The sequence below is a fragment of the Capricornis sumatraensis genome, chromosome 20 (assembly GCF_032405125.1).
Source record: "Capricornis sumatraensis isolate serow.1 chromosome 20, serow.2, whole genome shotgun sequence".
NCBI lineage: Eukaryota > Metazoa > Chordata > Mammalia > Artiodactyla > Bovidae > Capricornis > Capricornis sumatraensis.
The window spans coordinates 13737322-13750643 of NC_091088.1; the positions used below are offsets into that span (position 1 = coordinate 13737322).

Sequence of the window (13322 nt, forward strand, 5' to 3'; positions counted from 1 at the left end):
TGTGCTTAGTCACTCAGTTGTGTCCGACTCTTTGCGACCCCATGGACTTGTAGCCCACCAGGCTCTTCTGTCCATGGGGATTCTCCAGGCAAGAATACTGAAGTGGGTTGCCATGCTCTCCTCCAGGGGGATCTTCCCAACCCAAGTCTCCCTATTGCAGGCAGATTCTTTATCATCTGAGCCACCTGGGAAGTCCAAGAACACTGGAGTGGGTAGCCTGTCCCTTCTCCAGGGGACCTTCCTGATCCAGGAATCCAACCGGGGTCTCCTACATTGCAGGCTGTTTATTTACCAGCCAAGCCACCAGGGAAGCCCTCTAGTAACTTCCTTCTCCCTATCTATTCTTTGGTCAGTGACTCCACCAGTTAAATATCCTGATTCCTGCCAGTAACCCCAAACCCCTGGCTGGTTCAGGATAAAGATGCCAGACATTATTGGGGCCTTTGAGCTGGCTGAAGGAAAAACCTAAGCTGATCCACTGAAAACCCTATCCCTGCCTGTCTGGAATACTGACCCTGTTCTTTGGGCCTTTGGCCCTGGTAAAACTGCTAATTCCTTAGGAGCTTGTGGAGTCCCTAACGTTTGGACAAAACGGGGGCTACATTTCACGTTCCCATGAGGCCTTAGCAGCCTTCCCAGAAATCTCTGACAGTACAGGGCGTGCTCCGTAGACAAAGCTGTCCCATATTTGCTTCCTGTCAGCCCCTTGATCCTCACTGAATGGGGAGCCTGGTCACACCTGTACAGAGCCCACATCTGTCTGGGCTCTCTACCTTCCACTCCTTCAGCGTTTCTGTCTCTCTCTGAAAGGTACCAACATCACGCAGCTACTCAATCCAGAACATTATCCAGGACTCCCTCCCCCTCCTAATTCTGCCTGTTCTTTTAAAGCCATCCGCTACTGCCCACCTCCATCATCACCCTTCCATCTAGGCCACCAGTCCCTTCCCTCAAATAAGGCGATATTTAACCACGTTTCTACCGCTGGCATCCAATCCCACCCTCCAGTGCTCCACGCAGCAGCTGAGTGATCTTCGTGAAAAACCCTATCACGGTTCCTAACATCTATGGGATCAAGACCAACCTCCCGACCGTAAGTCAAAGAGGTCTCGCTTACGTCTTCAGCTTCATCGGCTGCATCTCCCTCCCGGGCCCGCAACCCAAACGCTCTTTTCGGGGATGGCTTTCTCGGATCTCTGTGCTCTCACCTGGGAAGCGCCTTTTCTCTCGTAAATAATCAAAGCTACACCTAGTGCGCCCTCTTTTACGTGCGGTTATCTCACATCAGCCAGCAACAACACCTAAGAAATCATCTTCATCTTGCAGAAAGACAAACTGCGGATGGGACCTTACCCATGGTCACACGGCTAGTGAGCGGAGGAACCGAGGCTCGGATTCAGACTCACGGCGCCAGAGCCACGGACTTGACCCTAGAGCGCCGGCGCGCGCGCATACCGCTTCAGCGCTGCAGAGATCGCTCTCAGCCTCGGACCCGCGCCCAGGCAGCGCCAGTTCCGGGATCTGGGCATTCGGGAGGGGGACGAGGCTTCTGATTGGCCGCCTCCGGCGACGGAGGGCGGGACAGAGAGAGAAAGAGAGGAGGGAGGGCGCGGGGGCGTCGCGGAGAAATGACGCAACGCCGCGGCTCCTTAAAGGCACCGGCCGCTCGCGGGGCGGACGGCGCAAGCGCGTTCCAGAGGCTCGGGCTGGATCTCGCCTCGCCGAGCGCGGGGCCGAGCGGGCGGGGCGCGCGCGGGCCGAGCGGACTGGGCGCGCGCCGAGCGCAGGCGGCTCGCGAGGTCCGGCGGGGCGACTTCCAGAGCCTCCACGGGCGGGCGGAGGAGCGTGTGCCGCGATGGCCGAGGGCAGCGCCGTGTCCGACCCTCAGCACGCCACGCGCCTGCTGCGCGCGCTGAGCTCGTTCCGGGAGGAGTCCCGCTTCTGCGACGCGCACCTGGTCCTCGACGGGGAGGAGATCCCGGTGCAAAAGAACATCCTGGCGGCCGCCAGCCCGTACATCAGGTGAGGCGGGGGCCGGGCGGGGCCGCGCAGCCCCGGGCCCAGGGGCAGGGAGAGCCGGGCGGGGCGCGGAGCCCCGGGTCCCCAGTCCCCGCCGGCCGCCGGGGTCCCAGTGGTCAGCGCTCGGCTCGGCGTGCCTCCCGGGAGACGCCCCGGCCGCCGGGCCTCACCCCCGCCCAGGACAGCCGCCCCGGGGCCCGGCCCTGCTCCCCGGAGGGGACCCTGAACCGCAGTCCCCCCCGCCCCTGCCGTCCCTCGCTCCTCGGGTCTCCGCCGCCCGGCCTCCGAGGCCCCCAGACGCCGTGCTGGGCCGGACCCAGGGCCGCAACCGCGCGCAGGGCGGGGCGGCGCCGGGGAGAGCCTGTCCCCTCGCACGGGGCCCGGCCCGCGGATCCCGGCTCAAGTTTGCCGGCCCGTTCTCCTCGGAATCGACGCGCGGTGGCCCGGGTCCCACGCAGCGAACGCGGCCAGGGAGCGCCCCTCCCACGGAGAAGCCGAATGCACGCCTCCCCTCGGATGTGGGCAGAGGGCAAACCCATCGGATGTTTTTCTTAGGATGGACGGCCCAACCCGCCCCCCCACCCCCACTCCAGGCCCGGGCTCTTCGCAAAAGTGGCTTTGCCACCCCTTGTGGGTCCTCCGTTTAAAAAGAAGGGCAGTGTGTTATAGACAGACATTACAGTAAGCTGTCGCACATTTCGAAAGACTTACTGTAATTCTCAGGATGCTGTTATACAATCCGAGGACCATGATGAGATTTTAGCGATTTAGAGAAGGCATTTTAAAACGAAGATCAGCCTGTTTCGTCAGCTCAACTAACGTGATTTGAAGGTGGATAGGACAGTGTTCATACAAGGGTATCACATCTTGCAGGGGCTGGTATGTTGTAGGAACTTTCTTGCAGACTGAGTTGCTCTTTTAATAAAAGGGGGGAGGGGTGGGGATAAAAAAAATAATAATAATAATAAAAGAGGGGGGAAATGCTAAAAGCTGGAGAAACTGCCCAGTAAGCTGGTTAAATATAGACTAATAGTAGAGAATGTCACTAGAATTGACAGGTCAGAAAAAAAGCAAAATGATGTGTGCTGTAGTCTCAATGCCTTGTCCTGGCGGACCTCGGCACACAAATTGCTTTTTAACCTGTGCGTTGAGACATCTACGCCTAGTCAGAAGCATTTCAACTAATTTCTGGTAACTTCTCCTGACTCTTCCTGGCTCTCTTTCTTAAAATCTATTTGCACTCTGTGGATTTCCAAGGTGGGCTTGGGGTGAGTTGATGTTAGTGTGGGGTTTAGATTGCTCACGTGACAGATAGCTCGCGGCTGGCAGTTTAGAGCTTTTGAGCAATCAATATAAAATTGGAATCAGCAGGCTAGCATCTTCCTGTGTACAGAGAATTCCTTGTTTGATGAAATGCTGAGGAAAACTACTTTAGATGCATTCTTGTAGTTCTGTAAGTGGCATCCAGCTGGCTTAAAAGAAAATCGTGAATCACCAAATACATGCTCTCTGTTCCCTTGGCATGCTTCGTTTTTCTCCCTAGCCCTTAGCCCTTACCATGATAATATACCCTGCATTTTACTCATTTACTTTGTGGTTCTTCCCCAACCACAGAGTAAGCTCCATGAGGCCAGGGACTTTGCTTTTGTTCATTTCCACATCCCTGGCATGCAGAAAGACCAGTGCCTGGTGGTTAGCAGATGAGTGGAAGCAGGGACTGCCCTCCTTTTTGCCACAGCAGACTGGACACGAGGGGACCGGTTCTGGTGCATTTCCATCTCAGACACGCAGTTGTCCCTGATGGAGAAGAGCCCTGCACCTGCTTTCTGCTCCCAGCTTTCACTCTTTTTCGAGTTGTCAGTAGATGACTTCATCTCAGCTTCCGCTCACTAGTCTGATCAATGAGGGATAAAATGTGTCTTCCTCTCATTTAATCTTGGACCAACCCTGTGCAGAAATAGGTAATTGGGCTTTAAACCCCTCCCAGGTCTGCACACAGGTCTCCAGAAGTATCACTGGTAAGGTACCACTGCTATATCTGCCAAGTTAGGAAAGATGGTGTATCTGCTTGTGACATAGTGGCACAGATGAGAATATTTAGTAATATTAGTTTATACTAGTAGTAATTTAGGTGTGAAATATTAGTGATCATACTAGTAGAGCCAAAAGGGACTTCAAACGCTCTAGTCCAATTCTGTTAACCTTCCAATTAAAAAAATAGAACACGGTGGGCATTAGTGATTTATATTACAGTGAGGTTACTAGCACTTAGTGGTTCAACTAGGATTAGACTCCAGGTTAGTGATGCCTAGTCTCCTTCTTGTTTACTATACCAGGTTAAAGCATTACTTGCGTTTAACTAGTCTTTGTGTAAACTCTCTTACTGACTTTGTTTATTAAGTACTTTCACATACTGTCTCATTTTGATTTTTATTTTCAGCCATCTTGCACAGTAGGTAGGGCACTTATTTTTGACATTTTCTAGGTAAATATGAATTGGTCAGTGTGTGTTTTTTCAGGGACTGATTGACTGCTGTAGGTTTATTTGGTCATTGAAGCTGTAGATTTGTTCCTGGGGTTCTTTTAAAATTATCAGTCTCAAGGCTTCTTCAAAGTAATATGACTAATTTATATTAGTATTTAGAAACGAACTGTTTAATTTTTGATGCTGATTATATTGGGCTTTTATAATATCTCCATTTTGTTTGAGTGAAACTTTAAAGAGTTATAGTGAAACAAAATGAATTTGTATGTTCTAAGGCAATGGCACCCCACTCCAGTACTTTTGCCTGGAAAATCTCATGGATGGAGGAGCCTGGTGGGCTGCAGTCCATGGGGTCACTAGAGTCAGACGCGACTGAGCGACTTCACTGTCACTTTTCACTTTCATGCATTGGAGAAGGAAATGGCAACCCACTCCAGTGTTCTTGCCCAGAGAATCCCAGGGACAGGGAAGCCTGGCGGGCTGCAGTCTGTGGGGTCACACAGAGTCGGACACAACTGAAGCGACTTAGCAGCAGCAGCAACAGAACTTGATGTTTCTTACTTTCCCTTTTGAAGCATAAACACTTAGGCCTGTGATGTCATTAATGTCCAGACGGCAGCCCACCAGGCTCCCCCATCCCTGGGATTCTCCAGGCAAGAACACTGGAGTGGATTGCCATTTCCTTCTCCAATGCATGAAAGTGAATAGTGAAAGGGAAGTCGCTCAGTGGTGTCCGACGCTTCATGACCCCATGGACTGCAGCCTACCAAGCTCCTCAGTCCATGAGATTTTCTAGGCAAGAGTACTGGAGTGGCTTGCCATTGCCTTCTCCAAATGTATGGATTGGGTGTTTGTAAATTTGGTAGTCTGAGTTTTGTTTAATGTCTCCAGTTTGCCTGGTTTTGGTAAGTGTCCCAGGGATGGAGCCTGGTGGGCTGCCGTCTGTGGGGTCTCACTGAGTCGGACAGGACTGAAGTGACTTAGCAGCAGCAGTAAGTGTTATAGGCCTCTGAAGTTGTGTGGCTTAGAAACAATGTTATATATTGTTTCTGTATCATCAGCCAAGGGAACCAATCCAAGTTTGTGGCACTAGGAATTGAAGCAAATCATTTGACATACTTTTTACTCCGTATAAAAAGTCTTTTAGCCTAACTTGGTTTTAATCTTTTCCTGTGCTTTATCTTTGGTTTAACATTTGTTTTTCCTCCTGATCGTCTTAGCACTGGAGGACTTTCATTATAAAAGGAAAAAGCCAGGAAAACCTAAATTCAGCAACAAACTCCTAATGATCACCTGGAGGAAGGCTGGGGGCGGGGGGGGGCATCTGTCACACCACTGAAGATTGAGGTGCTCCAGGAAGGGCGGGCAGAGACTCCCGGAGCTCGTCACTCCCCGCAGCTTACCGTGGGATGCTGCTTTCCCAGCGTGCCCTCTGCCCAGCACTTTCTCAGGATCCCTGAATGACATTTTCCCTTTGGTTTGTTGGCAAAAAAACAATCTAAACGTAGCTGATGACCTTTAAGAATGATGACATTGAATTCAGAGCTATAATGACGACCCACAGCAACCCTTTCCTTTCTCAGCAACCATGAGACCTTCTGGGAAAGGTTCCCTGAGGCTTGTAGGAAATTTCCTTTTCTCCTGAGTGTTGCAGAGTTGCACAGTTCCCTTGATCTGGTGTGGAGTTCGCCCTCCTCTCTTTCGCGAGCTGTGGCTCTTGGGGCACGATGTCTGTGAAGGAATTTGCAGGTGAATTGCCGTGTGGCTCTGTGGTGGTGTAACAGGGCTCTGTGCAGGATCCAGTCCCATATCCACTTTGGGGAATTTTGGGTTTTCTAGGGAATCTGTTGGAACAGGAGTTTGCTTAGATTTTAGTCCCAGAGAGTAAAGGAAAAAAAGATTCCCAAGAATTTGGACCCTGTGATAAGTTAGCCAACAGTAAGAATGGCGATTTCTGTCCCTTGTGTTTTGAGGAAGAGCTGGTCTGGTGGGTGTGGAGTGGAGCCATTGGGCCTAGACTCCAGCCTGGATCATCTTGGACAGTTCTGTGGGCCTTAGTCTAGTCTTCTTGTCTGTGAAGTGAGGCTGATTGGGCTTTGGGCTGGTTTTGCTCTGCTCTGTGTGTCTGTGTCGTGAGGAGGCAGAGGTCTGTCTCCGTCTTACAGCTCCGTTGGACCGCCTGTAGTTTTCCCTGGTGGTCCAGTGGTTAAGATTCAGACCTTCCACTGCAGCGGGTGCAGGTTCCATCCCTGATGGGGGAACTGAGATCCCTCATGCTATGCAATGTGGCCAAAAAGATTTTTTTTTTTGATTTTGTGGCACATTGATGTTACAGCCTTCCCTTTGCCTTGTCATGCAGGACTTGGTTGCATATTCTGCTGCATAAATCTAGCTCTGTAGAGTTCTTTTGTTACAAGCATTTACTTTATCCTGTTAATTTGGATGCGTTCCAAGGCCTAATTATTGATGAGCCTGTTTTGCCATTTAAATCTAAAATTTGACTCATCGATGATGCTGATGAAACTTCTTAACGAGACTCATATGATGATCTTTGTGGGAGTCCAAGTTTCGTGGTAATGTAGAAATTGTTGTCATCCTTTCCTTGGGTACTTGAAACCCGCCCTTTAGTTTCTGAGCACTGATGTCTGCTAGTTTTGTCTGCTGTGTGCAGAGCAAGCTTTCAGTCCTGAAGTCTCTTTTCTTTCACTTGCACTTGAGTTCTTAGTTTCCTCAAAGCAGCTCATGAATGATTATCTTAAGGGTTTTGCATAGTGATTGTAAGCTGTTCGGTTTCTTAGTCCTCACGGGTTCAGCTGGAAACTCCAGGTTCTGAGATGCTTACTGAGTCCTGAGCAATCTTTAAATCAACTGTACCTACTCATGCTGCGCTCTGGTGGTGATGGAAAATACACTGGGCTTGACTGTCTTATTAATGGATCTAGGCCGTGTTTGGCCTTGTTTGTTTCTATCTGTTTACTGTAAGGCATCCCTAACAACTGCTTAAAAAGGTGAAATCTTGCCCTGAACAGCTTACAGTCACATGCTTCAAAATGATCATCTCCATTCTCTTCCTCCTCTCCTTCCCCTCCCCCCACTTCTCCCTCCTCTTCCTCTTCTTCCTTTAGTATTGGATTGAACCCTGTTCTTAATGTGAGATTTTCCAAAACCAATACTGAAGCATGTTCTCTTTCAGAAGATCAAAGAAAGATTTTCCCAGCGCTCCTAAGAAAACCAAGAGCTTGTGAGTTGGAGCCCTAAGTTTAACATAGATCACTCATTTCAGCTGAAAGACACACGTTTATTTATACAAGGCAGCGGTTGCCACTCTTAGTAGCAGTGAAAGCTCTAATTCTGGACAGGTTCTCGGAAGGTTTCAAATGATGAAACAGATCAATAAAATTCTTGTTGGACTAAGGGATCTAACATTAAGTGAAGTGTTGAATGTTTAGACTTACTGTATAGCTTTCCCAGGGCTTGTTACTTTGAGCAAAAAGCAGTGTGACAGAGGTGCATCTTTAATCTTAGCTCCACTGAATGCCGGCTGGGAAGCTCTCCCTGTCTTACCTGCGCCCTCTGACTTCTGCCTCTTCTTCCAGTTGGCATTTTCTTCTGCAAGTTCTCTTCAGTGTTCTTAAAGTGATTTTTATTATATAATTTAGAGAGTTGAGCGAAGTGCTTTTCCGCATAGAAATTCTGGCTTCGCAGATTGGTTGTTGTTCAGTTGCTAAGTGGTGTCTGACTCTGTGCCACCCATGGACTGCAGCGTGCCACGCTCCGTTGTCCTCCGCGATCTCCTGGACTTTATTCAGATCCGTGTCCATGGGTGATGGTGATGCCATCCAACCATCTCATCCTCTGCTGCCCCCCTTCTCTGTCTGCCTTCAGTCTTTCCCAGCAGCAGGATCTTTTCCAGTGAGTTGGGTCTTTGCATCAGGTGGCCAAAGTATTGGAGCTTCAGCTTCAGCAGCAAGTCCTTCCATTGAATAGTCACTGTTGATTTTCTTTAGGATTGACCGGTTTGATCTCCTTGCTGTCCGAGGATAATATAGACCAAGCATCCAGATTATAAAACCACCTTATCTATTGTTTAAACTGTTAATCAGTCTGTCTCATGATTTCAAAGTGAGGCTTAAACTCTATTTATATTCCATAAAGAAAACATAATTAGGACAAATAAGGAGTCGTTTTGCTTCTGAGTCCTTTGGGGAGTGGCTTCATCGTTTGGAAGAACACAAGTCTATCATTTTGTATGCTCGAGCTATGATATAAATGAATAATTTGTAAGTTGGAATTCTAGGTTAAGGGTGGAGATGCAGGGGTGTGAGTGTGACAAGGGGCAGGTTATGGTTGCAACCTTGAATTCTGAGTGCTTCCCATGGGTCGTCTGTCTCCTAAAACATGATGAGTCCAAAGAAGGAAGGCAATCAAAGGCTCTAGTAAAGCTGGCAACCACAGCTGTGTGGAGGGTGAAGGTGGTGTGTCCTTCTAAATGTCCTTCATTGCTCAGCTTGAGTTCCTGACCCCTGTGCTCAGAAGAGCAGAGACTGAAGTTGTCTCCCTAAGCATTTATTGCCAAAGAATGTCTTCACCGTAGAATGATGGTCTAATGTTTGCTGCTTTCAATTCTCTATGGGAATAAATTGTAATTTTTTTACCTTCTTTTCAGAGATTTTAGGAAAATAAGATCTCCGGGAAATATTTTGTTAGATAAAAGAGTTGGCCTTCAGGCAATAAAGCTTTAAGAGGCAGCACATATCAAGTGGAAGTGGGGAAGACTGGTTTTTAAAAATAGACTGTTGTAATGGGGTATAGACCAATACAATGTGCTTCGTTTTTCTTTTTACAGTTAATGTGCTAATGGATATAGAACTTTAAATGTACATTTTTGCTCATAAGTATTTTGTGATTCTTTTTAAAGTTCATTTGGCACTTGCAATTTTTGTTTTAACATGAGTAGAAATATTGTAAAACATAGTTTTATAGTCACATTCACATTCATCAGCATCCAAGTGCCTCTGCCTCTGAATAATTCTAAATTGTCATGTATTATTGAGCTCAAAATATTTTCAGACCTTTGTCACTTGAATTGTTCATATCAGTCAGTTCTCTGAATTGGAGAAACCTCACATTTAAGGTGTGAGTTTGGTCTGCATCTCATCTACCACTTTGAGCCCATTCACTGTGAGTGGCTGGCCGTGTAAGGAGGTGGGATTGGGAAGAGCAAGAAAATCCTTAGAAAGCAAAGTCAGTCATCACTGTTTGCTGCTGTCTCCTTGCTAGAGCCCACTTCTGCTTCAGGGATGTGAGTTGGAGGCCAGCAGAAGCCATCGTTGTCTTGAATGTTTCATCTGTTAGTCATGGGAAGAGTTTCCCACACCCGTCCAGCTTTTCCTCCTCCTGTGTTCCAGCTGATGTGGGAAGTTCAGACTTACCCTCGCAGATTAGAGACTTCCTACAGGTGGTTGGTTGGTTGGTCCTTACGTTTACTTTCCTGCCTGCCTCCTTAACACTGGTGCCCCATGTGAACAGAGCTGCCTTTGCCTGAAAGGAATGAGGCCTGCTGCTTGCAGACACACCAGGATTCTCGTTTCTCTCACTCCTGCAGTGGAGCAAAAGCAAAGGAGAGGCTCTGCTTCCTTACTTCCTGGTCTTTTTACCTATTGATAGGAAGGGGAGTTAGGAAAATGGACATCACCGTCACAGCAGTCAGTACATTCTTTAGAAATGTCATCACCCTTTAACCCATGTGCTTGTGAGCTTGTGCTCACCAGTGATAAAGTCCAGTTCAAGAATTAGCATTGTCTAAAATAATTGAGATGTGCTGTGTATTAAATCAGAGTTTCCTATAAAGAGACCTTATATAACTAGTGTTGACTAATTAGAGATAGACATTAATTCAAAAAATACATCAGAGACCCTGGGTATCCACAACTGGGTGCTGGATGGAGAGTCGGGGATCGGCAGGAGCTTGCAATTCAGGGCTTATGGAACGTTACGCCTTCCCAGGTTCCATTGTCTCGTGTGCTGGGTGCCATTTGACTGTATATTCAGTGATCTCCCACAAACAGTGTCAAAACTGCGACTGAGCACGTGGAGCTTGAAATCACTCAACTTATTTTTCCCACCTCTGGGGGGGCCAGTAAAGGAAAGAAACATAAAACTAACTAGTGTTAAGTTATCTTTGATGTTCACTTAATTTTTCACGATATTGTGTGGTATTTTACGATATTGTGGTAGTACCAGAATTTCAAGAATGGAAAAGGAAGAGATTGATTTTATTTTCAGAAGAGTTACTTCTGAAAGTCTGCTCTAAAAGTATACTTAAATGACTCATCTAATCATTCGCTACTGTGTTCGTAACCCCCATTCATTACATTTACAGAAACAGCTGTTTTTAAGTAGAGAATATAGATCCTTGGTCAAAGGTTTCCTAAATGCTTGATCATTCATTAAACTTTTCTTGAGCATTGCATTTATGCACGGTGTTGCCATGCCCTGGGCCTCCAGGGCTCTGGATCTGTGGAATTCGGCTGGCGAGGCAGACAGTGAAGAGATCTCGTTACAGAGAGATGTGAGGGGTGGACCAGGTGGGGGAGCATCACTCTGAGGAAGAGCTGTCTAACCTGAGATCTGGAGGGCGTGTGGAGGAGGGAGAGTCGGTGTGAGCAGAGCTGGGGGCCACAGGGAGAGCACAGGGATCCGAAGTGCTGTGATCCGATTCAAGGTTGGACTGGAATGCCAGCCCGAGGAGATGACGCGCAGCTGGTGGAGCTGCAGGAATCCAGATTGGGGCAGCAGGGCCTCGTAGCCCTGAGTTCAGAGTGGCGTGCACACTGCTCCCCCCAAGGCCCAGCTCCCACTGGAACACTTCCCGGAGAGCTGTATGTTGGGAGCTAGCTGGGCAGGTGGCAGATACAGGAAAGGGACCACAAACCTTTTTTTTCCAATATAGTTTAGTTTGTGTGAGATAGTTTAGATTTTATCAGAAGAGTTTAGGTCAGGTGTTGATGAGAGGCCTTTTGGAGGGTGCTAGAATGGTTCATCATGCAAATTGCTGGGCTGGATGAAGCACAAGCTGGAATCAAGATTGCCAGGAGAATACGCAATCAGATATGCTTTTCAGATACACAGATGATACCACCCTTATGGCAGAAAGTGAAGAACTAAAGAGCCTCTTGATGAAAGTGAAAGAGGAGAGTGAAAAACCTGACTTAAAACTCAACATTCAAAAAACTAAGATCATGGCATCTGGTCCCATCAGTTCAGTTCAGTCGCTCAGTCGTGTCCAACTCTTTGCGACCCCATGAATTGCAGCACGCCAGGCCTCCCTGTTCATCACCATCTCCTGGAGTTCACTAAGACTCAGGTCCATCGAGTCCGTGATGCCATCCAGCCATCTCATCCTCGGTCGTCCCCTTCTCCTCCTGCCCCCAATCCCTCCCAGCATCAGAGTCTTTTCCAATGAGTCAACTCTTCTCATGAGGTGGCCAAAGTACTGGAGCTTCAGCTTTAGCATCATTCCTTCCAAAGAAATCCCAGGTCTGATCTCCTTCAGAATGGACTGGTTGGATCTCCTTGGAGTCCAAGGGACTCTCAAGAGTCTTCTCCAACACCACAGTTCAAACGCATCAATTCTTTGGCGCTCAGCTTTCTTCACAGTCCAACTCTCACATCCATACATGACCACAGGAGAAACCATAGCCTTGACTAGACGGACCTTAGTCGGCAAAGTAATGTCTCTGCTTTTGAATGTACTATCTAGGTTGGTCATAACTTTTCTTCCAAGGAGTAAGCGTCTTTTAATTTCATGGCTGCAGTCACCATCTGCAGTGATTTTGGAGCCCAAAAAAATAAAGTCTGACAGTGTTTCCACTCTTTCCCCATCTATTTCCCATGAAGTGATGGGACCAGATGCCATGATCTTCGTTTTCTGAATGTTGAGCTTTAAGCCAACTTTTTCACTCTCCTCTTTCACTTTCATCAAGAGGCTTTTTAGCTCCTCTTCACTTTCTGCCATAAGGGTGATGTCATCTGCATATGTGAGGTTATTGATATTTCTCCCGGCAATCTTGATTCCAGCTTGTGTTTAATCACTTCATGGCAAATAGATGGGGAAACAATGGAAACAGTGACAGACTTTATTTTCTTGGGCTCCAAAATCACTGCAGATGGTGACTACAGCCATGAAATTAAAAAGACGCTTACTCCTTGGAAGAAAAGCTATGACTAACCTTAACAGCAAATTAAAAAGCAGAGACATTAGTTTGCCGACAGAGGTCCATCTAGTCAAAGCTATGGTTTTTTCAGTAGTCATGTATGGATGTGAGAATCGGACCATAAAGAAGGCTGAGTGCCAAAGAATTGATGCTTTCAAATTGTGCTGTTGGGGAAGACTCTTGAGAGTCCCTTGGACTGCAAGGAGGTCAAACCAGTCAATCTTAAAGGAAATCAGTCCTGAAAATTCATTGGAAGGACTGATGCTGAAGCTGAAACTCCAATACTTTGGCCACCTGATGTGAAGAACTGACTCATTGGAAAAGACCCTGATGCTGAGAAAGATTAAAGGCAGGCGGAGAAGGGGACGACTGAGGATGAGATGGTTGGATGGCATCACTGACTTGATGGACATGAGTTTGAGCAAACGTCAGGAGTTGGTGATGGACAGGGAAGCCTGGCATGCTGCAGTCCACAGGGTCTCAAAGACTTAGACACGAATGTGCGACTGAACTGAACTGAGAATGGTTCAGACAGGAGATAGGAGTTCCCTGGGCTTGGGTTCATCAGTGGAGCTGGCGTGGCTGGAGTAGAGGGATTAGCA

The 13322-nt window shown here is 47.9% G+C and overlaps 1 protein-coding gene across 2 annotated transcripts in view; it reads left to right on the forward strand.

Moving 5' to 3' along the window:
- The first annotated feature begins 1855 nt into the window (after positions 1-1855).
- Positions 1856-13322, forward strand: part of GAN (gigaxonin) — a 45795-nt gene continuing 34328 nt past the window's right edge. Inside the window, exon 1 of one of the 2 annotated variants that reach the window (XM_068992959.1) lies at positions 1856-2022. In XM_068992959.1, coding sequence (XP_068849060.1) covers positions 1856-2022 — 167 coding nt within the window. The remainder of the gene's footprint in view (positions 2023-13322) is intronic. The other variant, XM_068992958.1, reaches the window with a different exon arrangement.